Source organism: Schistocerca piceifrons, chromosome 5, assembly GCF_021461385.2.
Source record: "Schistocerca piceifrons isolate TAMUIC-IGC-003096 chromosome 5, iqSchPice1.1, whole genome shotgun sequence".
Lineage (NCBI taxonomy): Eukaryota > Metazoa > Arthropoda > Insecta > Orthoptera > Acrididae > Schistocerca > Schistocerca piceifrons.
Window position 1 is genome coordinate 261556039 of NC_060142.1, and position 26866 is coordinate 261582904.

General features: G+C 40.7%; 1 protein-coding gene across 1 annotated transcript in view; it reads left to right on the forward strand.

Annotated features, from left to right (window-relative positions):
* Positions 1 to 26866, forward strand: part of LOC124797970 (26S proteasome regulatory subunit 10B) — a 65271-nt gene that overhangs the window by 21882 nt on the left and 16523 nt on the right. The window contains exons 3-7 of the mRNA XM_047261139.1: positions 8392 to 8431; positions 14293 to 14528; positions 16681 to 16830; positions 17713 to 17836; positions 17992 to 18092. Coding sequence (XP_047117095.1) covers positions 8392 to 8431; positions 14293 to 14528; positions 16681 to 16830; positions 17713 to 17836; positions 17992 to 18092 — 651 coding nt within the window. The remainder of the gene's footprint in view (positions 1 to 8391; positions 8432 to 14292; positions 14529 to 16680; positions 16831 to 17712; positions 17837 to 17991; positions 18093 to 26866) is intronic.

Below are 26866 nucleotides of genomic sequence, written 5' to 3' on the forward strand. Positions count from 1 at the left end.
GACAGCGAAAGGTATTCGCCCCGGTATCTCATCTGTACCAGAGCTGATGGGGAATCCTTTGTGTCCGTGAAGCCTCAGTTCTTTGTAGAACATTTAGAGGACAAGTTCGGGTAGGTGGAGGGCTTGTCCAAAATGTGGTCAGGGTCAGTCTTAATAAAAACAGCATCCTCTGGCCAGTCACAAGCCTTGCTTGCTTGTATGAAGCTGGGGGATATTTCTGTTACTATCACCCCGCATAAAAGCTTAAATATGGTCCAGGGCATTATTTTCCACAGATATCTTTTACAGTCTGATGACGAGCTGCGTGCCAACTTAGAGCGACGAGGTGTCCATTTCGTCCGGCGCGTCCACTGGGGTCCGAGGGATCACCAAGTTGCCACCGGTGCCTTCATCTTGGCCTTCGAGGGTGACACATTACCTCATAAGGTCAAGGTGATGGTGTACCATTGTGATGTCAAGCCATATATCCCTCCCCCGATGCAGTGCTTCAAGTGTTGGAAGTTCGGCCATATGTCTTCCCACTGTGCTTCCAGCCTCATATGTCGCGATTGTGGTCGACCATCCCATCCTGATACTCCATGTGCCCCGCCTCCCATCTGTGTCAACTGCAGAGAGCACCATCCCCCTTGCTCGCCGGACTGTCCGATTCTGCAGAAGGAAAGGAAAATAATGGAAATAAAGACTCTGGACAGACTGACCTACACAGAGGCTAAGCGGAAATTTGACCGGCTTCATCCCGTGCACATGACAGTTTTCTTATGCCGCCACTGTCACTCCTGCTACAGTTAAATCAGCTGCAACACTTTGTCAGCTCTGAGTCGAAGGACCACACCTGTCCCCTTGATGGTGGGGGGCACTTCATTCCCTGTTGCTCCTGCTCCACCTACTTCAGGAGCAAACCCCCCCCCCCCCCCCCCCCCCAACCATCGGGGACATCAGTTCCCCCTTCCCAGCTGGAGAAGCATAAGACTTCTTCGGCTCCTCTCGTTAGGAAGGGGTCCTTTGGGGACCTCCCTTCGCAAGTTCAGACCAGCAGAAACGCGGATGCCTGCAAGTGGCTGAAACAACCACCGGTCGCTGGTCATAGGGCCTCACAGTCATCGTCCGTCCCTGAGACTGACCCAGGGAAGTGCTCCCAGCCTGAACCACCGAAGGCACAGCGAGAGAAGCAGAAAAAGAAAAAGGTTCCCAAGAATCCCGACATTGCGGTGGCACCCGTTCCACCATTTCCTACAAGCTCCGCATCTGAGGACAAGGTTGAGATTCTTGCGTCTGCTGAAGACCTGGATCTCGCCGGTCCCTCAGACGCCATGGTTGTCACTCGCATGGGTACTGAATCGGTGGCAGCGAGTGAACAAGCAGAGTAAACTGCTTTCCCAGTCCCTTCACGCCTTTCTCAGCCATGGACAATACCATCCTCCAGTGGAACTGCAGCAGTTTCTTCCACCATCTAGCTGAGCTCAGACAGCTTATCAGCCTTCACCCTTTCTTCTGCATTGCTCTTCAGGAAACTTGGTTTCCAACAATGCGAACCCCCGCCCTTCGTGGCTATCGGGGTTGTTATAAGAACTGGGCAGCTTATGAAAGGGTATCTGGTGGCGTCTGCATCTATGTCCTTCACCCTCTTCACAGCGAGTCTGTCCCTCTACAAAAGACCTTTAGAGGCTGTCGCTGTTTGGGTGTGGATGCCACAGGCTGTTACTGTCTGCAGTCTCTATCTTCCACCGGATGATGATGTCCCGCAGCATGTCCTGGCGGCACCGATAGCCCAATTGCTGCCACCTTTCCTGTTACTGGGCGACTTCAACGCCCATAACCCTTTGTGGGGTGGGTCAGTGGCAACTGGTCGAGGCGCCACCGTTGAGAACGTATTGGCACAGCTTGACCTCTCCCTTCACACATTTCTGTATGGCACATGGCACGTACTCTGCCATCGACCTTTCATTCTGCAGCCCTAGCCTCTTACCGTATGTTCAATGGAGTGTGCATGACGGCCTGTGTGGTAGTGACCACTTTCCGATCTTTCTGTCACTACCACAGCGTCAGTCTTCTGGGCGCCCTTGCAGGTGGGCTATGAATAAGGCTGACTGGAACTTATTCTCCTCCACTGCCGCTATTGAACCTGTTTCTCATGAAGCTATTGATGCGGTGGTTCACTCAGCCACCACTGGCATCGTTACTACCACAGAATCTGCCATTCCCAGTTCTTCTGGGTCCCTCGGCAGAGGACTGTGCCTTGGTGGTCGCCAGCGATCGCCGAGGCGATTAAAGATCACAGGCGGGCGCTCCATCATCACAAGCGGCATCCATCTTTAGAAATCCTCATCGCCTTTAAACGGTTCCGTGCGCAGGCCCGCCGCATCATTCGCCAACACAAGCAGGAGTGCTGGGAATGGTATGTTTCCACCATTGTCCTCCATGTCTCTCCATCGCAGGTCTGGGCAAAGATTAGAGGCCTATATGGCTATTGCACCCCTGTCGGCATCCCTGCGCTCTCATTGAATGGGGCAATTTGTACTGACTCCGACATAATTGCCAACTGCTTAGCAGACCATTTTGCTCTCAGTTCCGCATCTGTGAATTACCCACTGGCTTTCCCCTCTATTCAAGAGCGGTTGGAACATCAGAGCCTTTAGTTTCACACGCACCATCCTGAATCCTACAATGTCCCATTCAGTGAGTGGGAATTCCACAGTGCCCTAGCCGCTTGCCCTGAAATAGCTCCTGGGCCAGATCGCATCCACTATCAGATGCTGAAACACCTCTCAGTGGACTGCCAGCGACGCCTCCTCGACCTTTACAACTGTATTTGGGTTGAGGGGGTGTTTCTGTCGCAATGGTGGGAAGGTATTGTTATCCCCGTTTTGAAACCTGGCAAGAACCCATTGGAGGTGCACAGCTACAGCTGCATTAGCCTCACCATCGTTCTGTGCAAGTTGCTCGAACGCATGGTGAGCCGGCAGTTGAGTTGGGTACTCGAGTCTCGGGGCCTTCTTAGCTCCGTCTCAGGGTGGGTTCCGTAAAGGCCGCTCTGCCGCCGACAATCTGGTGAGCCTGGAGTCACCTATCCGTACGGCCTTTGCCCGCCGTCAGCACCTCGTCGCTGTCTTTTTCGACATGCGGAAGGCATAAGATATGACATGGCGCCATCACATCCTGTCTACGCTTCATGGTTGGGGTCTTCGGGGTCCACTGCCGATTTTCATCCAAAATTTTCTGTCGAATCCCACCTTCCGTGTGCAAGTCGCGGCCCCCCATAGTTCCTCCCGAGTTCAGGAGAACGGGTTGCCACAGGGACCTGTTTTAAGTGTTTGGCTGTTTTTAATTGCAATTAACGGGCTTGCTGCGGCGGTGGGAACGTCTCTCAGCGTCCTTGTATGCTGATGACTTCTGCCTCTACTATAGCTCCATTGGCATTGCAGCTGTTGAACATCAGCTGCAGGGCACTATCCGTAAGGCGCAGTCTTGGGCTGTCGAGCATGGCTTCCAGTTTTCAGCTGCCAAGACCTGCATTATGCATTTCTGCCGGCGACACAGTTCACCCTGAGCCGCAGCTTTATCTTGCTGGCGAACTTGTTGCTGTGGTGGAGACACATCGCTTTTTGGGTGTGGTTTTTGATGCCCGGTTGACTTGGCTCCCACATATTCGGCAGCTTAAGCAGATGTGTTGGCGGAATCTTAATGCTCTGCAGTGCTTGAGCCACACCAGGTGGGGCGCCGTCCGCTATACCCTCATACGGCTCTACCAGGCATTAATTCAGTCCCGTCTGGATTATGGGAGCCTGTCTTACGGTTCAGTGTCCCCATCTGCATTGTGGGTGCTGGACCCAATCCTTCACAGCGGGATCCGACTTGTGACTGGTGCTTTCAGGACCAGTGCTGTTGACAGCATACTTGTGGAGGCTGGTGTCCCTCGACTGCGGTTACGGCGCCAACGTCTACTGGCCGCTTATGCTACGCATGTTTGTAGCTTGCTCGGGCATCCTATTTATCATCTCCTGTTCCCGCAATCGGTTGTCCATCTCCCAGAACTTCGGCCCCGGTCGGGTTGTACGATCACGGTCCGCGTCAGGGAGCTTCTCTCCGAGCTTGGGGGTTTTCCCTCTTCCACCTCCTTTCCGAGCCCCTCTGCATACAGCCTCGTGGTGTGTGCCCCGCACTTACTTTTGGCTAGAATTGGCACAGGGCCCGAAGGACTCAGTCCCTCTGGAGGCCTTCCGCCGCCGCTTTTATTCCATCCTAACCACCTACCAGGGCTCTGGCGTGTTATACACTGACGGTTCGATGGTTGCTGGTCGTGTTGTTTATGCTCTAACTCTAGGGGACCATTACAAACAACGATCCTTGCCAGCTGGCTGCAGCAGTTTTCACTGCTGAGCTGGTAACCATCGTTCGTGCCCTAGAGTATATCCGCTCCTGCTCAGGTGAGTCCTTTGTTATCTGTAGCGACTCCCTGAGCAGTTTACGAGCTATCGGCCAGTGTTTCCCCCACTCTCATCTGGTGATAACTGTCCAGGGGTCCCTCCATGCTCTTGCCCGTTGCGGCCGCTCTGTGGTCTTTGTGTGGTCCCCAGGCCATGTTGGCATACCCGGCAATGAACATGTTGACCACCTGGCCAAACAGGCCACCAGTGCACCAACTCTGGACATTGGCCTCCGGGAGACTGATTTGCAAGCAGTCTTATGCTGCAAAGTTTTCGCGCTATGGGAAGCTGAATGGCACAACCTGACCACACCAAACAAACTCGTCCTATCAAGGAGACGACGGATGTGTGGCGTTCCTCCATGCGAGCCACTCGTAGTGACTCAGTTGCCCTTTGTCGGCTCCATATTGGACACACCCGGCTGACGCACAGCTATTTACTGCGTCATGAGGACCCGCCTCTATGTCGCTGTGGGGCGGCCTTGACGGTGGTCCACATTTTGTTGGCCTGTCCCCTTTTAACTATGCTCAGGCAGACATTGGCACTGCCTGATAGGCTCCCTGCCCTTTTAACTGCTGACTCTGCTATGGCAGGCTTAGTTTTTCATTTTATTCAGGCAGGGGGTTTTTATAACTTAATCTGAGTGTTTGTTATGTTTTTTTGTTTTGAGTCTGGCCTTTGGTCTAGGATTTTAGACTGAGTTTTAGTGTGTTTCTCGGTGGTTGGCTTTTCTGTTTTCTCTCTATGTTCAGCCAACCACTGTCACACTCTGTGATTTTAATTTGTTTCGTCTGATCTCTGTCTGAATCTTTATTGTCCTGTATCGTCTGCCGTCTTTTCTGTTGTTTGTTTTTTATTCTCTGTGGGTGTTTTTCGTTTTTGGAAAAAGGGACCGATGACCGTAGCAGTCTGGTCCCTTTCATCCCACAAACCAACCAACCACTGTACGGTGCGTGGCGGAGGGTACCCTGTACCACTACTAGTCATTTCCTTTCCTGTTCCGCACACAGATAGTGAGGGAAAAAACGACTGTCTGTATGCCTTCGTAAGAGCCCTAATTTCTCATATCTTATCTTCATGGTCCTTATGCGCAATCTATGTTGGCGGCAGTAAAATCATTCGGCAGTCAGCTTCAACTGCCGGTTCTCTAAATTTTCTCAATGGTGTTACTTGAAAAGAACATCGCCTTCACTCCATGGATTCCCATTTGAGTTGCTGAAGCATCTCTGTAACACTTTTGTGTTATTCAAACTTATTGGTAACAAATCTAGCAGCCCACCTCTGATTCGCTTTGATGTCCTCCTTCAAACTGACCTGGTACGGATCCCAAACACTCAAGCAGTATTCAAGAATAGGTCGCACCACTGTCCTGTATGTGGTATCCTTTACAGATGAACTTCCTAGAATTCTTCTGATAAACCAAAGTCGACCATTCACCTTCGTTACCGCAGTCCTCACATGCTTGTTCCATTTCATATTGTTTTGCCCAGATATTTAAACAATGTGATTACGTCAAGCAGTACACTACTAATGTTGAAACCAAACAGTACAGGTCTGTTTTTCATACTCATCCGCATTAACTTAAGTTTTCCCTCATTAAGAGCTAGATACCATTCATGACACAAATTAGAAATTTTGTCAAAGTCATCTTGTATCATCCTACAGTCACTCAACTTTGACTTCACACCATACACGACAGCATCACCAGGAAACAACTGCAGATTGCTGCCCACCCTGTCTGCCAAATTGTTTATGTATATAGAGAACAGCAGCAGTCCTATCACACATCCTTGGGGCACTCATGATGATACCCTTGCCTCTGAACACTTGCTCTCGAGGAAACGTACAGGGTTCTGTTATTTAAGAAGTCTTCGAGCCACTCAAATAGCTGTGAACTTATTCCATATGCTCATACCTTCATTAAGAAGCTGCAATGTGGCACTGTGTCAAACGCTCTCTGGAAATCTAGAAATATGGGGTCTGCCTGTTGCCCTTCATCCATAGTTCACAGTATTTCATGTGAGGAAAGGGAAAGCTGAGTTTTGCACGAGTGATGCTTTCTAAAACCCTGTTGATTCCTAAACTTCTCTGTCTCAAGAAAGTTTATTATATTCAAACTCAGAATGTGTTCAAGAATTCTGCAGCAAACCAAAGTTAGTGATATTGGTTTATAATTTTGCAGGTCCGTACTTTTTCCCTTCTTATGCACAGAAGACACCTGTGCTTTTTTCCAGTCACTTGGGATTTTGTGTTGGGCGAGAGATTCATGGTAAATGGAAGCTATATAAGCGGCCAATGCCATAGAGTAATATTTGTAAAACTGGGTTGGTATTCCAACTCTATTAATGTGCAACAGTGGGCGGGGAGCCTGGTCTCTAGGGGTGCCCTACCGCCACATGACGACGGTGGGTCTCAGATTGCTCCCAGCTGATGTCTACTGTACCATATTATGTCTTACCCCCTGACTCATTCAACAATTTAGTCTTAACATGTCTTATGACCATTCTCTGTATTTCCTTTTGCCCACTTTGTTTGTGGTTTAAAATTGAGTGACTTCCTCCCATGTTTCTGACATGCCCAGTATAGAAGTGCTGCTGACCATAGTAGTTTGTTCCCTTAATATTCCATAATCCATCCACCCATGTAGGTAATTTTTCTCTGGTACGTGGCCTTCTACTGTGGTGAGAGGACCCACCGGTTTCTGATGCATGTGGCATATGTATTTCATTATGCCTCATTTTAATGGAGTACATGTTACATTCTGAGCTGTTAATGGTTGCCCTGCCTTCTGATTTAATGGAAGAGATTAATCTAGTTTTTATAATTCAGTGAACTGTCCAGACTTGGATCTAAACAAATAGCATTGGTATTGCAGTGAGTTGCAACTGTTTGCTTAAAGAATAGTAATCAGCCAAATAGGTGTACGTGCTGTAGTTTTTAGTCTCTCTCTCTCTCTCTCTCTCTCTCTCTCTCTCTCTCTCTCTCTGTCAAAATCCATATTAACATTTGGCTTAAATGTGATACTGGCTTCTCTTCTCTGAGTGTAGTACAAGGGCTAGGTTTCAGAATGAAATTTCACTCTTCAGCGTAGAGTGCACTGATATGAAAATATGAAACTTTGTGGTAGATTAAAACTGCTTGCCTTTTGCAGCAAGTGCTCTACTGTCTGAGTTATGCAAACCCGACTCATAATCCATCCTCACACTTTTATTTCATCCACTACCTCATCCCCTACCTTCCAAACTTCACAAAAGGTAGGAGATGAGGTACTGACGGAAGTAAAGCTATGAGGACAGGTCGTGAGTATTGTTTGGGTAGCTCAACTAGTAGAGCACTTGCTCGTGAAAGGCAAAGGTCCTGAGTTGGAGTCTTGGTCCGGTATGCACTTGTAATCTGGCAGAAAATTTCAGGTCTAGGTTTGCTTGAAAGATGTTTTTTTTTTTTTTTTTTTTTGCAGTGAAGTGCTGAACTCACTGAATATGAGATCTTGTTTGTGTAAACAGGCTAATAACAGCGTACGATGGGGTCCAAAATAAATATTGGTTCCATTTTAACACACATCATTATGATAAGTGAATTATGCTTTATCATTGGTTCAACCATTTACAGTTTTCAGTAGATTGCTGTACCCAACTCTAATTTTGAACTGAGCCTGTTTCTGCAAACATATGATTCATGTTTAATATAATGTCCTCCATAAGAACTCATATCACAAGGTAAAGTATTTTGGTGCATGTACCATCGGCCTGCATCAACAAAATATTTGAGGAAGGAGGTGTGTGTGTGTGTGTGTGTGTGTGTGTGTGTGTGTGTGTGTGTGTGTGTGTGTAAAAGGGGAGGGAGAGAGAGAGAAGAGAGAGAGAGAGAGAGAGAGAGAGAGAGACTACTGCTGCTGGAAAGCCTTTCATCATTACCTGCAGTAGCATTTTGCTTCAATAACTACTAATAATAAAAATTTCATTTGCAGATTGTTGGTGAAGTTCTTAAGCAGCTAACCGAGGAAAAATGTAAGTTTGTATGTTCATGTTGCATTCAACTACTTTGATTTAATTATATTTTCATTGTTTCTCTGAGGAGCACATCTCTAGTGACCCTGTGCAAAAAGCTTTTTGTTTCTAAAATAATACTTCCTTTAAATGTCATTGGCAAGAAATGTAATTTTAGTTCGATATTAATGCCAGTAACAATAAAAGAAGGGAAGGATCAAAGATGGACAGGACATATAGGCGTGCTGTAAAAGGAAAGAAAATATGGAAAGTTAAGGGGGTGAAAATGAGATACACTGGGGCAAGAACTTGACAGAGCACTAAGAGACCTAAATTGAAAGTAGGCTTCGGGAGTTGAGACATTCTCTCAGAATTATTTAGATCTTTGGAGAAACCAGTACTGTTCCACCTAGTGCATTGATTAAATGAGATGGGCAAAATACCCTCAGACTTTTAAAAAATAAAATAATTCCAGTACACTGAGGTTGCAAAAGTCATGGGATATCACCCTAGCGCTCTGCCTCTATATCTGTCCATAATTGCAAAAGTGTTGCAGTGCAGGAATTTATGCACAAACTGACCTCTTGATTATGTCCCATATATGGTTGATGAGATTCATCTTGGGTAATCTGAGTGCCCAAATCATTCACTCGAATTGTCCTGAATGTTCTTCAAACCAGTCGCAAACAGTTGTGATCTGGTGACATGGTGCATTGTCACCCATAAAAATTCCATCGTTGTTTGTGAGAATGAAGTCCATGAATGGCTGGCTGCAAATGGTCTCTGAGTAACCAAACACAGCCATTCCCAGTCCATTCCATGTAAACACAGCCCTCATAATTATGGAGCCACCACCAGCTTGCACAGTGCCTTGTTGACAACTTGTGTCCGTGGCTTCGGGGGTCAATGCCACACTTCAACTGTACCATCGACTCTTACTAACTGAATTCAGGGCTCACGCGACCAGGCCACAGTTTTCCAGTCATCTAGGGTCGAACTGAGGATCATGAGCCCAGGAGAGGAGCTGAAGGTGATTTACTATTTGGAAAGGCACTCAAATTGGTTGTCTACTGCCATAGCCCGTTAACACTAAATTTTGCCACACTGTCATAATGATTATGTTCATTGCATGTCCCACATTGATTTCTGCAGTTATTTCACAATATGTTGCTTGTCTGTTAGCACTGACAACGTAATGCAAACGCTGCTGCTCTCCGTCATTAAGTGAAGGCCACCGGCTATTGCATGGTCTGTGGTGAGATGTTGTTTTTGTTGTTGTTGTGGTCTTCAGTCCAGAGACTGGTTTGATGCACCTCTCCATTCTACTCTATCCTGTGCAAACTTCATCTCCCAGTACCTACTGCAACCTATATCCTTCTGAATCTGTTTAGTGTATTCATCTCTTGGTCTCCCTCTACAATTTTTACCCTCCACGTTGCCCTCCAATACTAAATTGGTGATCCCTTGATGCCTCAGAATATGCCCTACCAACTGATCCCTTTTTCTAGTCAAGTTGTGCCACAAATTTCTCTTCTCTCAAATTCTATTCACTACCTCTTCATTAGTCATGTGATCTACCCATCTAATCTTCAGCATTCTTCTGTAGCACCACATTTCGAAAGCTTCTATTCTCTTCTTGTCTAAACTATTTATCATCCGTGTTTCACTTCCATACATGGCTACACTCCATACAAATACTTTCAAAAATGACTTCCTGACACTTAAATCTATACTTGATGTTAACAAATTTCTCTTCTTCAGAAACACTTTCCTTGCCATTGCCAGTCTACATTTTATATCCCCTCTACTTCAACCATCATCAGTTATTTTGCTCCCCAAAAAGCAAAACTCATTTACTACTTCAAGCGTCTCATTTCCTAATCTAATTCCCGCAGCATCACCTGATTTAATTCGACTACATTCCATTATCCTTGTTTTGCTTTTGTTGATGTTCATCTTATATCCTCCATTCAAGACACTGTCCATTCCGTTCAGCTGATCTTCCAGGTACTTTGCTCTGTCTGACAGAATTACAATGTCATCGGCGAACCTCAAAGTTTTATTTCTTCTCCATGGATTTTAATACATACTCTGAATTTTTCTTTTGTTTCCTTTACTCTTGCTCAATATACAGATTGAATAACGTTGGGGATAGGCTACAACCCTGTCTCACTCCCTTCCCAACCACTGCTTCCCTTTCATGCCCCTCGGCTCATATAACTGCCATGTGGTTTCTGTACAAATTGTAAATAGCCATTCGCTCCCTGTATTTTATCCCTGCCACCTTCAGAGTTTGAAAGAGAGTAATCCAGTCAACATTGTCAAAAGCTTTCTCTAAGTCTACAAATGCTAGAAAAGTAGGTTTGCCTTTCCTTTCCTTAATCTATCTTCTAAGATAAGTCGTAGGGTCAGTATTGCCTCATGTGTTCCAACATTTCTACGGAATCCAAACTGATCTTCCCCAAGGTTGGCTTCTACCAGTTTTTCCATTCATCTGTAAAGAATTGTGTTAGTGTTTTGCTGCTGTGACTTATTAAACTGATAGTTTGGTAATTTTCAAATCTGTCAACACCTGCTTTCTTTGGGATTGGATTTATTATATTCTTCTTGAAGTCTGATGGTATTTCGCCTGTCTCATACGTCTTGCTGACTAGATGGCACAGTTTTGTTAGGCCTGGCTCTCCCAAGGCTGTCAGTAGTACTAATGAAATGTTGTCTACTCCCGTGGCCTTGTTTCGACTTAGGTCATTCAGTGCTCTGTCGAACTCTTCACGCAGTATTGTACCTCCTGTTTCATCTTCATCTACATTCTCTTCCATTTCCATAAAATCGTCCTCAAATATTGCCCTTGTATAGACCCTCTATATGCTCCTTCCACCTTTCTGCCTTCCCGTCTTTACTTAGAACTGGGTTTCCATATGAGCTCTTGATATTCATGCAAGTGGTTCTCTTTTCTCCAAAAGGCTCTTTAATTTTCCTGTAGGCAGTATCTATCTTACCCCTAGTGATATTACTGATATGCACTTCTACATCCTTACATTTGTCCTCTAGCCATCCCTGCTTAGCCATTTTGCACTTCCTGTTGATCTCATTTTTGAGACGTTTGTATTCCTTTTTGCCTGCTCCATTTACTGCATTTTCGTATTTTCTCCTTTCATCAATTAAATTCAATATTTCTTCTGTTACCCAAGGATTTCTATTAGCCCTTATCTTTTTAATGTTCTTTCAGTTTATACAGGTCCCATCTCCTCAAATTCCCATTCTTTTGCAGTTTCTTCAGTTTTAATCTATAATTCATAACCAATAGATTCTGGTCAGAGTCCACATCTGCCCCTGGAAATGTCGTACAATTTAAAACCTGGTTCCTGAATCTCTGTCTTACCAGTATATCATCTATCTGAGACCTTCCAGTATCTCCAGGCTTCTTCCATATATACAACCTTCTTTCATGATTCTTGAACCTAGTGTTAGCTATGATTAAGTTATGCTCTGTGCAGAATTCTACCAGGCGGCTTCCTCTTTCATTCCTTACTCCCATTCCATATTCACCTACTACATTTCCTTCTCTTCCTTTTCCTACTATCGAGTTCCAGTCACCCGTGGCTGTTAAATTTTCATCTCCCTTCACTATCTGAATAATTTCTTTTATCTCGTTATACATTTCATCAATCTCTTCGTCATCTGCAGAGCTAGTTGGCATATAAACTTGTACTACTGTGGTAGATGTGGGCTTCGTATCTATTTTGGCTACAATAATGCGCTCACTATGCTGTTTGTAGTAGCTTACCCACATTCCTATTTTTTTATTCATTATCAAGCCTACTCCCGCATTACCCCTATTTGATTTTGTATTTATAACCCTGTATTCACTTGACCAGAAGTCTTGTTCCTCCTGCCACTGAACTTCACTAATTCCAACATTAACCTATCCATTTCCGTTTTTAAATTTTCTAACCTACCTGCCCGATTAAGGGATCTGACATTCCACACTCCGATCCTTAGAATGCCAGTTTTCTTTCTCCTGATAACAACGTCCTCCTGAGTAGTAGTCCCCCCCCCCCCCCCAACCCCTTCTCTGTATACTCTAGACTGTGAATCTCAGAAGATTGGTTTCCCTAATTATTTCCAAAATGGAATGTCCTATTCGTCTAGCTCCAATTATCATTCCACAATCAGTCAGTTAATTCCCATCGTGCAGTCATAATATGTTGGAAATCTTCTAACATGAATCAGCTGAGTACAAATGACAACTTCGCTAATGCAATGCCCTTTTATACCCTGCATATGCGATACTACTGCCATCTGTAAATGTGCGTATCACTATCCCATGACTTCTGTAATTTCAGTGTGTTAAAGAATACAGATGTTAGCATAACTGAGTCATCATTTAACAGTCATGTATGTGGAACACTAAAACAAATTATCTACAGAGGAATGGAAAGATTGGTAAAAGCTGGCTTGTGGGAAGGTCAGTTTGAGCTCCAGAGTAACGAAGGAATATGGAAGGCAATTCTGACCAGATGACTACATTTATTGCATTCGTAGATCTAGAAAAAGCTTTTGGAAATGTTGACTGCAATATAAACTTTCTATTTCTGAGATAATAGGGATGAGACTTGGAGAAAATGGCTATGTAAAACTTAAAAGGAAACTGGACAGCAGTTATAAGAGTTGAACATGAAAGGGGAGCTGTAGTTGAGAAGACTCAATCAGGATTGAGCCACTTCCTTGCATTATTCAGTCAGTAATGGACATCAAGGAGAAATTTTGAAAGGGAATTAAATTTCAGGGGAAGAAATAAAAACTTTGAGATTTGTGTATGACATTTTGATTCTGGCAATGATAGAAAAGGACTCGAAATGAGTAGTTTACTGAAGTGGGTTACAGGAAGAACATCAAGAAAATGAAACAAGGGTAAGGGAGAGTAGTTGCATTAAATCAAGCAACACTCACTGAGTCACTAAAAGTGATAGATGAGTTTTCTATGTGGTCAGGAAAGCAACTGATCATGATATAAGTAAAGAAGATATAAAAGTCAGATCAGCAATAGCAAGAAAAATTTTTCTGAACTAGAAATTTAACATTGAATATAATTAAAATGTTAGGAAGTCTTTTTCTGAAAGTATGTGTCGGGAGTGTAGCTTTGTGTGGAAGTGGTATGTAGATGCTGAACAATACAGAGAACAGAAGCTTTTGAAATATAGCGCTATAGAAGAATGAAGAAGACAAGGTTTGTGAACCTGCTAACTAATGAAGAGAGCTGAATCAAAGATTTGTGACACATCGTGACTAAACAGAGAATTTGATTGGTAGGACACATCCTTGGGCATCAAAGGATAGTTAATATGATAGTGGAGGAAACTCTGCGAGTTAAAATAATTGGAGACTATAGGTTAGACTGAAGTAAACTATTTCAAATGGATGTAGGTTACAGCAACTTAACAGAGATAAAGAGACTTGGTAAAGGTAGACTAGCATGGAGAGCTGCATCAAACTAGTCTTTGGACTGAAGACCAAAACAACAATATTAATGCCTTTGACTGTTGTTGGTGATTCACTCTTGATTAGTTGCAGTTGTTACCTCCCCCACCACTCCCCAATTTCTATTTTTCCTTGTCCACTGTCTTATCGCACTTTAAAAGTAGTGCATTGTAGTTGTATTTTAGTTGTAGTTTTTGCTTTTATCAGTATCAACCAAAAGTCACTTCAACATTACAATAAATGTAGGAAAGCTATTGCTACACTTGAGTTTAATGTTGTATTTAGTAACCATCTGAAATACACAAAAAATGTACTACTTTATTTACGTATACAGAAATAGATTATGGAAGTCTTTGATATAGTTGTTTGTTTCATTGTGCTCAAGCAGTTTCTTTTAACAGTTATAGTGAAAGCAACAAATGGCCCTCGATATGTAGTGGGCTGCAGAAGACAGCTAGACAAAGCTCGCCTAAAGTCAGGTACGCGAGTAGCACTGGACATGACAACACTTACAATTATGCGTTACTTGCCAAGAGAAGTTGATCCATTAGTGTACAACATGTCACATGAAGATCCAGGAGAAGTTACATATTCTGCAATTGGTGGTCTCAGTGAGCAAATAAGAGAACTAAGAGAGGTATGGCTGATAAATACTGATATATTAATCGTAAAGTAGAAGCAGATTTAGAATTAAAACATTATTGTAAATGAAACAATTACTAATAAACTTACAAGTTATATTTTTTCATGTATATCACATTGAAAGTTGACCGACAGTGCTTCAATTGTCTATTTGATGTAGCAATATTCTAAGTAGTAACTTATACATAATCTTCCCTTAGCCGTCAAATGACTTTACCTGATGACTGAATTCTAAAGAACAAAATCGTTTCTCATTTCATATACATGAACAATAAAATTGTGTGCATGTAGAGTGTTATAAAGATTTATTTTATGTCATTAAGTAGTTAATATCTATTTTTGTGGCACAATATATATTTCTGTTTTTGATTTTATACCGTCTTGGGGGATACAATTGCTAAACAATTTGCGTTGGAGCTCTCCTTTCCCACAAATCTCTGGATCTGATAGACGACCACTTTCAGAACTAAAATGATACACTGAATTAAACAGAAGCTTCTTTATTGTCTTAAAATTTATATTATGAATGCATTTGTAAGGCACATGGCAGGACCTTTCAGTATTGTTTGCCTATCTTCTTGTTGTGAATTTGATGATTAGAAATTGTCTCACTGCAGAAAATTGTAAAGCTGTTTCTCCTTTGACATTGCACAAATGTAGAACAAACAGATAAAGAGGAGTGATTGTGAAACATGTAATCGACTAAAATTACTCACCAATGAAAAGGCAATTGGATCTGACAGTTTACCTTAACAACTCTATTTGTAAATTACATGGGAGAAGTGACTTCTTTTTAGCAACAGTTTATTGTAAGTCTTGGAGCAGTGAAGCATTCCAATTGGTTAAAGTGGAGGTCAATTCTGCTTACTAGAATAATAGTCAGAAAGATTTGTATAAGTATAGGTCTCTGTATTGCTGACATCAATGTGTTCTGTAATTATGTAATATGAATTGTGATTCTGTGTTGAAAGCTTTTTGCAGATAGAAAAGCTCCTCTGCAGGAATCAAAATGGATTTAGCAGAAAGCATCTCCCTCTGTTTATCCGTGAGATTTAGAAGATTGTAGGTAATGGCATGCAGATTGATGGCTGTCAGCAGAAGAGGAAAACAAAATAGCCTCAGGGATAGGGAGAGGGAGATAGGCCAGGAAGAGAATGAGGGTATGCTGGAAGGTCAGATAGCATGCTCTGGGCAAACCACCTCACCTAACCAAAAGTAATAGTTTCAGGAAGACTTTACCTAGTTTTTCAAGGGGCGTTAAGGTCTGTAGTTCATGCCAGGTCACACTTCACTGCAGAGTGAAAAAATCTCCGTGGTTACACTACTTATTATGCAGTGTCATTCCTCAGTTTACAAAACATTGCTTTTTTGTGCTTTTTTAATCAGGTAAATAACTTCAACTTGAAGTTCATTTCATTATGGGAACCTTGATAATATAAGTGCCAGATACATGTTATAATAATCATAACTTTTCAGAAAGTGTTTAGATACTGAAATGATTATATTACAAACTAGAGGTAAATACAAGGAATTCTTATATGGTGTTATAATACACACATGATAATTATTTCTCACTTTTATGACATTTGTGATCTGTTCATCTATATTTATATTTACATCTGCATGGATATTCTGCAAATCACACTTAAGTGCCTGGTAGATGGTCTATCAAACCATCTTTACAATAATTCTCTAATATTCCAATCACAAACACCACGCGGAAAAAACGAGCACCTTCATCTTTCCGTGTGAGCTCTGATTTCCCTTATTGTATTTGATGATCGTTTCTCCTAATGAAGTTCGGCGTCAATAAAATATTTTGGCATTCGGAGGAGAAAGTTGATGATTAAAATTTTGTGAGAAGATTCTGCTGCAGTGAAAACCGCCTTTGTTATAATGATGTCCATTCCAAATCCTGTATCATGGCCATGACACTATCTCCCCTATTTCGCGATAAGACAAAACATGCTGCTCTTTGTTGAACTTCCTCAATGTACTCCGTTAATCCTATCCAGTAAGGATCCCACACCGAGCAACACTACTCCAGATGAAGATTGACAAATGTAGTGTAGGCATGAGTTATGACCTCTTTAGATTGTATTTGAAATTGTGTACTATGTACATTTGCTTATGTGTTCTCATTGCAGGTAATTGAACTACCACTGTTAAATCCAGAGCTGTTCCAGAGAGTTGGCATCACCCCACCTAAAGGTTGTCTTCTTTATGGACCTCCAGGCACAGGAAAAACTCTTCTTGCACGTGCAGTAGCAAGTCAGTTAGATGCCAATTTTTTAAAGGTAGGTCATTTCACTAACCTGGGGCAGCAATGTTGAAAATACTGGAATGGAATATATTCAGTGGAATGAGTGTAAGGGAACTCCTCATTCTAGAGAGAAAGCAATTTGTATTAGTGTAAATAAATACTGAGATGATTATTTTTAATGGCTGTGTTGTTTTTGTCTAATTATCATCAAATTTAATGGGTTCTGTAGCTAATTAAGGCATTTTCAATAAAGTGCTAATAGTTCTGCAAAGGGAATCAACATTTCTGTCACCTTCAGAAATGTAGCAAAGTAAGACAGTGGAAGGGAAAGGGAGTGACTTAGAGAGAGAATGGACAGCAACTATGCATTACCTCCTGTGTCAGGGTCAAAATAAATCAAAATGCAATAAATAATTTCAAAGCACACTATCCAACTATACGGAATGTAGTACATAAATGTACCATTGGAGGTTGATGAGAGAAAAATTTTATTGAACTCTGATGGTATTTCAGGAGTATGAAGTGGGATAACTGACACCAGCCAGTCGTAAATGTACTGTTTCAGAAAAGAATGAATAATAATATTTATTCACATTATCTGTGTGCCTTTCACTACACTGAGATACAGAATGTCACATTAGCTGGGAGGTTGTCTTGAACACAGTAGTGATCTATTTGCTGCTGTTTTATAGGTTTTGGGTGGGAATTGGCAAAATGTTGGGAGTATTAATCTGGTATGAAATTAGGTGAGTGAAGCAGTTGTTATCATAATGACATAGAATGTGAATAATTCACTACTTGGTATTAAGGGGTCTGATTTGTTTGCATAAAAAGGAAATACACAAGTTCTCAGTATCTAATTTGACTGCTAATAACACTTACTGCTTAAATTAATTGGCATATTTTTTGTTTCTAGGTTGTCTCTAGTGCTATTGTGGATAAATATATTGGAGAAAGTGCTCGTCTGATTAGAGAAATGTTTAATTATGCTCGTGATCATCAGCCATGTATCATCTTTATGGATGAAATTGATGCTATTGGTAACTATCTGATGTTCGTGAAATACTAGAGGATATAGCTATCAAAATATTTAAATAATTAACCTATCATAGACAACTGAAACAGCTGTAGTAAATAAAAATAAAATAATTTTGAATATAAAAATTTTGGGTAAATAGTAACATATTTCATTCAGGTGGTAGAAGGTTCTCAGAAGGAACATCAGCAGATAGAGAAATCCAAAGAACTTTGATGGAGCTTCTTAACCAGATGGATGGCTTTGATTCCCTGGGTCAGGTATGTTTATGTTAAGTAACTGCATCCTTTACAGTTAATAAGACTCTTAAGCATTAAGATAAGCGAAAAAGTAATTTTACTCTTTAAATACATCTGTCATATTAGTGGGATATGGATAATTGTAGAAAGTACACTAGGTGACTGATAGTTGAAGTATGTTAATAGAATGTCTACTATGTTAATTTTGGTGACTGAAGCTCAATGGCTGTTATCAGAAGATCCAAATTTTCCTTTATCTCTGTAGATGATACACTGAGGAATAAAGAAAATAGAAGGATACAAGAATAAAACATAGTTCTAGTCTTTGGATGAAAAGGCTGTCAGTGAAATATTTGAACTTAAACAAATAGTTCCTAGGAAAATGGGTTGTAATTAAATTTTGACAAGATTTGGTACATGCAGTGCAGTAGTTCTCTACAAGCTATAAAATTAGTATATTCATACAGTGAGGTGAAAGATGTAGATAGTGTTATGTTATTTGGACTATAGATAGATCAGAACCATAACTGGAAAACCCACATGCTAGAATTTGTGAAGTGTCTAAGCTCAGCTACACTTTCAGCATTTGCAGTTAATGCTATAGCTCATGTAAAATGAAGAAACTAGTGTAGTTAGCATATTTCATTGACCAATGAGTTTTGGAATCGTTTTTCGGGAAACTCAACTTATAGGACTAATAAAGGGTCTTTCATTAATCCTTTAACTGCCGTGGTTGAGTTAATTGCTCATGCCCTGCCATTCCACATGTGCTGAGGACTTGTTTAAAACTGACCCCCTAGGTTTTCGCGAAGCCCTGTTGACATGTTTACGCATCCTATTCTGCCGTCCTCTCACTGCTACAGATAAGTTATTTCTGTATCTCGGTGAATAAAAACATTTTGAGTATTTTATCAAACATCACATGTGCCTCTTTGCATGCTATCATTTGCAAAAAAAAACCTGGTTGATATCCTGAACAGTTTATGAAATATGATGACAGTTAAGACAATGATTCGTGATGCACTAGGATGGAAATGGGCGCCTTGCATGTGTCCGTTCATCAGATATAAAAATCAGCAACTCAAGACTGAAGTGAGATATCATTCTGCTCTAAATTTCAAGTAAATTTTGAATATATTACCTACATTTCATAAACTGCAATGTATGAGCTAAAATCTGTTATGCGCGAAGTTTACGTTATTACCTCTGCAAACTCTAAAGTATCATTCAGTGTTTCACTTAATATGATGCAGCGCAGCAATATATCATATAACGAAAAGAAATTCAATCCTTTATTGAGGGAAGGTGTTAGAGTGTAAGATGTGCAAAAATCGAATTTTTTTCACCTAATTGTTTTCTTAAAATCGGAAGAGAAGTATCTCATAGTGGCCACATTATCAGCATTTTGCGAGCAGTAAAGCCATAACAAAGTTGCACTTGGCGCAGAATGCAGAGAGCAAGTCTGTAGCAGTGAAAGGATTAAGAATGATACTCCGCTGCCGAGTGAAAATCTCATTCAAGAATGATACTTTTTAAAATTTGAAAAAGCAATAAACCACACAATGCATAAAAGTGAATGGTACTTTATTTGAAGCATAGACATTGCAGTTATGTTGTGAACAAAATATCATTTGGAAATGTCCACCATAGCTTTGAACATGACACATGCAATGTCTCCAATTGTTAGTCACTCTGTCCAACATTAGTGGTTTTAGCCTGTCGAATGTTCGCCTCGAAATGTTCCAAAGTTCATGGCTTGTCGGGATAGACCTGGGCTTTGATGCTACCCCAAAGAAGGAAAAAAAATCCATGGATGTTAAATTACCTGACCGGGCAGTCAATGCACAGATCCATGCTTGAGATGATCTGGTTGCCAAACTTTTCTCTCAGCAAATTGAGCATAACATCAGCTGTGTGGCATGCTGTGCCATGCTGCTGGAACCACATGTTTTCAATACCTGCGGTCTCAGTATCTGGCCACAGAAACTCACATAACATGGATCTGTAGCTGTTGCCGTTGACAGTAGTGGTTTTTCTCTCATTATCTCGAAAGAAATAATGTCTGGTGATGCCCCTGCATCATAAACCGTGCCACATGGTGAGTTTTTCTGAATGCAGTAGTACTTCATGGTCCACTTGTGGGTTCTTCTCTCTCTCTCTCTCTCTCTCTCTCTCTCTCTCTCTCTCTCTCTCTCTAATAACAACAATTTTTGTCATTGAGACAGCCACTAAGACAAAAATGTGCCTCATTTGAGATGATTTTTCCATTGAAATCTGTATCAGCTTCCACTGCTGTATGTCCCAGTCATCGAACTTGCGACACAATCTGTGATCGTTTGGTTTTAACTTTTGAGTCGATACAACTTTATACAGATGCGAGCCTAAATCCTTTTGTAAGATTCAACAAGTTGTCTCAGATAGCCACAACTCTGAGATCATCTTGAAACGGATACTTTTGGCTTTGTCTCAATACTGGTTGCTATTATTGTGTGCTTTACTTTGTGGCTTGATGGCTTTGGTCATGTAGAGTGAAATCCCATTCAAAATTGGCCTCTGTGTGGCACATCGCTGAATAGAGGAATGGGGTTTGTGACCCAATTCTCTGCTGACAAACGACGAGCACCCACAACTTAGCTGCCACTTTGGCATAGTTTTCTAATGAGTTATAAAAATTCAGAAAAAGTGAGTTACTGCACGAAGAAACTGCAAATTTTACTCGGTATTTTCACACCTGGAAGCACACAAAAAATACCTTAGAAACTGGAAATTACAATTTTAAAAAGCATCACTCTTAATGAAAGACCCTTTATTTTCAGAACACGGAAGCATGTCGTAAGAAACACACAAACGTCCATACTTGGCAAACCAGTGTGACAAGCCTGGTAGTTGGTACTTACCATTAACCACATACAGTGAAACCCCACTTTTGCACTTTTCAAGGGACGTCAAAAAATGGTGTAAAATGCGCGAAACTGTAAAATGTGGTAAATAACATTTTAAGCTCTAAAAGTTATGTATAGGATACCCCCTTGCATGTTCAAACTTTGTGGATGATATAAAGGGGATGGAACTTAAATAGTGGCAACTATTTATTCACAACCGATACAAGAGTTACATGTTTGCACCTGTTACTGTCCTTCAAAGTAGCCACCAGCGTTGTGTAGAACCCATTGCCAGGCGAAGTATACCGTTAGCAGAGACTATTATGTTGATCGTGCAAATGGAGCTGTCTAAAGTTATGGTGATTCTCATGTACGACTGTGATGGTGTTATCCTAACGCATTACGTTCGGGGACTGATGACCTCAGATGTTAAGTGCTTAGAACCATTTTGAGCATTACGTTCCTCCACAGCAAACTGTCAATGCACAATATTACTGTTCATTTTTGGAGCATCACCTGCAACCAGCTTTGCGAAAGAAGCGGCGACACACTCTGTGCAACCCACCCATCATTTTGCAGGACAGTGCGCGGGTGCATACAGTGCAAGCTGTGGCTGCTCTGTTCGGTCGATGGGACTGGGAAGTACTGTACCATCCACCGTACTCCCCGGATTTAAGTCCTTGTGACTTTGATTTGATTCCGAAGATGAAGGAACCACTTCGTGGCATTCACTTCAGAACTCTTCCAGAGATTCGACATGCAGTAGACCGCTCCATTTACACCATCAACAGAACAGGCTCTGCTAACGGTATACTACGCCTTCCATATCACTGGCAATGGGTTCTACACAATGCTGGTGACTACTTTGAAGGACAGTAACAGGTGCAAACATGTAACTCTTTTGTATCAGTTGTGAATAAATAGTTGCCACTATTTAAGTTGCAACCCTCGTATGTACATAACAGCCATCCAAAGACTTGTCAGGGGCTAGTTTATCATGTAATAAAGGTTTATTACCCAATAAAAACCTCTGATATAACTGGAACTGATAAGTGTCTGGGAAGGAGGAATGTTTGACTCAATTTCATACATCATAATCAATGTTTTTGAAAGCCTGCAGCTGTCATTCATTATTTAAGTAATGAAATACTGCACTAGTTACGTATTTTTTCATGCTTTGCATGGCGCATTTCAAGAATTTTTTTTCACATTGTCAAGTGCAAATATGTAGATACATATCTTGTGTTGTTTGCATTTTTGTTCTCTCTCTCTCTCTCTCTCTCTCTCTCTCTCTACTGTAATAGTCTTTTTGAGGTTACCAGGTACTGTGCCACTTTAGTTATGCAGAAAACCACACACACACACACACACACACACACACACACACACACACACACAATTATCACTCACATTGTTTGTTTGTGTAACATCGCAAAAAATACATACGTAAATACTGCTCTTGAGAACAAGAATAAATTCAGCATGAAAAAAAATATGTAACCGGCACTGAGTTTATACTAAAAATGTTTGGGTGACGCAAAAATGAATGACAGTGTCAACTAGTGCTACAAGTGGCCAAATGCCAAAACATGCTAAATATGTTTTGACAAAGGTATCACGATCACAACAATCGTGAAAGTGTGTTTGCACAGTATAGGCAATTTGGATGTGGCTGTGATTGGTCATAATTAGTGTTTGTATCGATACGCACTTAAAACCCATGAAATATGCGCCAAAACTCCTCAAAATATGCAGTTAAAATATGCTCTTACTGCCAGTATATGCCTTTAAATATGCAGCTAAAATTCTTTAATTATGCATTTCTCTTAGATAAATTCTTTAAAATATGCATCTTACGTGGGAAAATTAATGAATACCCATCAAATATTTTCAATAATGGCTATAATTCAATGAATAAAATGAAGTACAACATAGGTACTTGCATGATAAGTTTGGTGAATTCTAAAAATTAGTTTGTTTGGACTACCAACATTTTTTTCCATATTCTCTACATAAAAATTTTGCTGTGGTCAGATAACATTATTTTCAGTCTCTCACCAATCGGACCTGGCCAACTCTTGCTCTGTGTCCGGAGTCCTTCGACGAGAGCCACTGCCTTAGTATCTTCCATGTTAGGAGTCTCAAGTTTCTCATTTAGGTCTGGAAGGCCACCCAATTGCGCTCAGATGGAAGATAGGCTGTGTAACACGCTGGAATTCTTGAGGGTGTCCTTGGCTTTTCGTATGGCTAAATTTTCGCTATCTTCAAAGCCCTTTAGGGCCTGGAACAAGAAAGTAGTAATCTAGTGAATGTCGGTTTCAAGCTGAAAACTGCTGTACAGAGAAATAAGCTTAATATTGGAATTATATGTTGTGTTTGTTTTCTTTGTTTATTCAATTTATCCAGAAATACATATGCACCCATACCTCTTCAACTTTTCTGTGGTTGTCTGCAAAATAGTTTGCAGCTGAAATCCATGTTCCCCACCTCGTCAAGACTGGCTCAGGTAGCAGAGGACAGTCAGCGAGAGAAGTCTTGTAAGCTCTCACTCTACTTGGTGCCTTGATGAAAACCTTCTTTGCCGAAGATATAAGGCTGTTGACCTCTGGCAATGTGGTTCTGACCTCTTCAGCAACTCGATGGATGCCATGACCCAGACACATGAGGTGAATAATTTTAGGGTAAAACACATGGATACACTCTGCGGCCTTCAGCATATATGCAGCACTGTCCATCACAATGGCCAAAACCTTGTTCTCCCCACATTTTTGATCTTCCTTTCTCCATAGCACATTTGAAAGAAAATCAAAGGATTTTACAATTTTTTTTATTATTTTATTATTGGCTCGGTACATAATGTGAAAAACTAATTATTGGCTCGGGATATGATGTGAAAAACTGTGCTCTTATATTACCTACATTTACTTTAAACTATTCAATATTGGCGAAACTTGCACAATGCTTCCTGCATTGTACATGCAGTCATGGTGTGTATCGTTTGTTCCACGTCTTTGCACAGTATGAGGTGTCTTCATCCAGCCTTGTAAGCAGAGAGTTTTCCAACTATGGTGTGCACCATATACCGACAGCAAGAATCAGTGATTTCGTCAATGAATAGCCAGACTGGGGAATGGCCAATGTCTTCCTAATATTCTCCAATGTCTGTAATAGAGAAACTAAATTAAAAAAATACATATAAACATGTGGACACCACACAGGAGACATACACATGAAAACAGACTATATCCATTTTAGCTCCTACCTATATTTTGACTGTCTTCTTATGTATATACATTGACCAAAATAATAGTCATTTAATTTGCACAAAAAGTTATATTCTTTAAAAATAAATTTAGTTTCTTTTTTGGCAGTGAACGTTCAGAGACAGACTCTCTTCTTCTGAAGTCCTTTCTTCATTTGTCTTTTCCTTTCTTGAAAAACTTCACATACTTTAAGGTTTTTTTTTTTTATTTTATTACAAGTAACAATGTTCATTTTACAAAAATAAACATTTAAACAAATTTTAAATTTATTTTTGGAGTTTTTTAAATTAATGACTATTATTTTGGCCCATGTATAAACCAAATTATATCCATTGATTTTCACATACCTATGTTCATAGAAATTACCAAAAACCCTTTTCATACAATGGGTACACATAGTTCTTTCTGAGCGTTGACTCGTGAGGAATATCTTTTCCTGTGTATTTTTCAAGAAAGCCCTTAATCCTTCATTCTCCAACTTAGTGAAGGAGATGTTTGCTTTTATTAACCCAGATAGTCCTGAATTATTTGTTTTTCAAAATTGATTTATATATCATCTACATTCATTCACAAGATTGTAAGGAAGAAAGTAAAAACAATTTTGAGTATTTATTTTTATTTAGTATTTCCAAAAATGGGCGTCCTTCCAGAAGGACGTCAGGACAATAAGGGAACATGTTTTTAAAGTATACGACATTGCACAATTAACTTGTTTTGGTTTTTATACTTTCAAATAAACATAAATAAATTTGAATTATGGGCTAAAACAGCTAATAAATACAAAAAACAAAGAAAATGACCTATACACATATTTTATGCACTAGTATGATAAGACAAAAAGAAACAAACATGAAGGGGTTCATCACAATTTACACACTTCGACATTTCAGCTGCTTCTTCTTTTTTGTTATCTCGTCCGTTGGTAATTCAGCAACATAATGTTCTCTTCCATCAAATCTAGAATCTAGTTTTGCCCTCTTACTAGGACGTCCTCTGCTGGTAGCGACTCTTGGGTCACTTTCAAGAATTGCAGTGACAATTCGACAACGAAATGTCAGATGATCTTGTAAAGATCCCAGGCATTTTGCTCTACAATGTCTATAAAATGTGCAATGATGGGGAAATTCCACTTTTTCCAGGGAAATTCCACTTTTTCCCTCTTATAGAGCGTCTATATAGGGATCCATTTTGGTCATACTCCCATATGAGTATTGTAGGAGTGTAATAAGTTAGGTTGAAGCACGCTAATTCTTTTCTTTTGTTCCCTGGAAAATCTTGCTACAGACCGTAGTGGTTGCACTCTGTCAAAGTTGCTGGCTACAGTAACAACATTGTTGTCATTCCAACGTACAATGGAAATCCTGGATGCTGAGTCAGAACAAATTTCATATGATCCTCTATTTTCTTTTATCATTTATCATTTTATCTACAAATGATAGAGTACAATTCTTAACTCTGTTTCCCCTTATTGTTCCTGTTGCTTCCACGCCCCTCTCTTTTAGGTCATGTAGCGCAGTAGCTTTGAGCTGACTTGCTGGTAATTTATCTACACTTGGATTTTCTTCAGCACCCGAATATTCATCTGTTACGTCATCAGTTGAATTTAGAGGAGGGTGTAATGTTACATTCACACCAGTATTAGGTATTTCCTCATCTTTTGATTCTAACATGTCCAAAAGTTCCATAAGTGTACAATGTTTTCTGTGAATACAAAATGACAACATATTACCCTGACGTCCTTCTGGAAGGACGGTTGAAAACATTATTTAATTACAACTGACAGAAACTTTCAATCGTAATATGAGTCCATAAATAATATAGGTTAATGCTTTAAGATATTATATGACAAGTTTCAGAATTATTGACGCAATATGATAGAAAATATACGTACCCATCGATGACAAGGTCAGTCAGTTCGTCCATGGTAAAGTTGGCCCTATTTTCAAGACATAGTTTCTCACTCACTATGAACGACAACGTCAAACTGACTGTCGCAGTGCGCAACTGACCCTGCATACTTCATATAACAATGCCTCACAGTACGTTGAAACCATGCGTTATTCGCAAAAATAAATAATTTGAGCAGTGAGTTACGTCGTCCTTCCAGAAGGACGTCAGGGTTATCTGTGTTAAAGCCTCACAAAGATCTTCATTGAACTCATTTTTGTCGTCTATATGCTTCAAAAATGAGATGATCAGTGGTTGCTGTGAAGTTTTAACAATGTCTTGGATACGTTGTTCTGGTGCTGAGATGTCTTTTTATGCTGATCCAGTTGAAATTTTTTCTCATCCCTGACCTAAAGCGTTGGAGAAGGGAATAAATATCAATAAGTACATACAATTGTACAAAAATGTAAGAACAGTTTGTACCGGCGAGATGATCACTCAAAAAAGTGAATTAAGACTACAAATTGGAACTTCTATCCTCTCACAACATTTAACATTTTTTTTATTTGCAATAATGCTGAAGGTAATTCCTAAACGATTTTATCTTTTCTTTTCTTTTGTACATAGAAAACATGCGCACAAATTTACGAATGAATTTAATAATTGTTTAATTTCTTGGAAAAATTATCGAAAAAGAAAAAAAGTTAAACTTACCTCTTTTTCACATAGCTATATTATTTTTCCATCCATTATAAAAGCACAA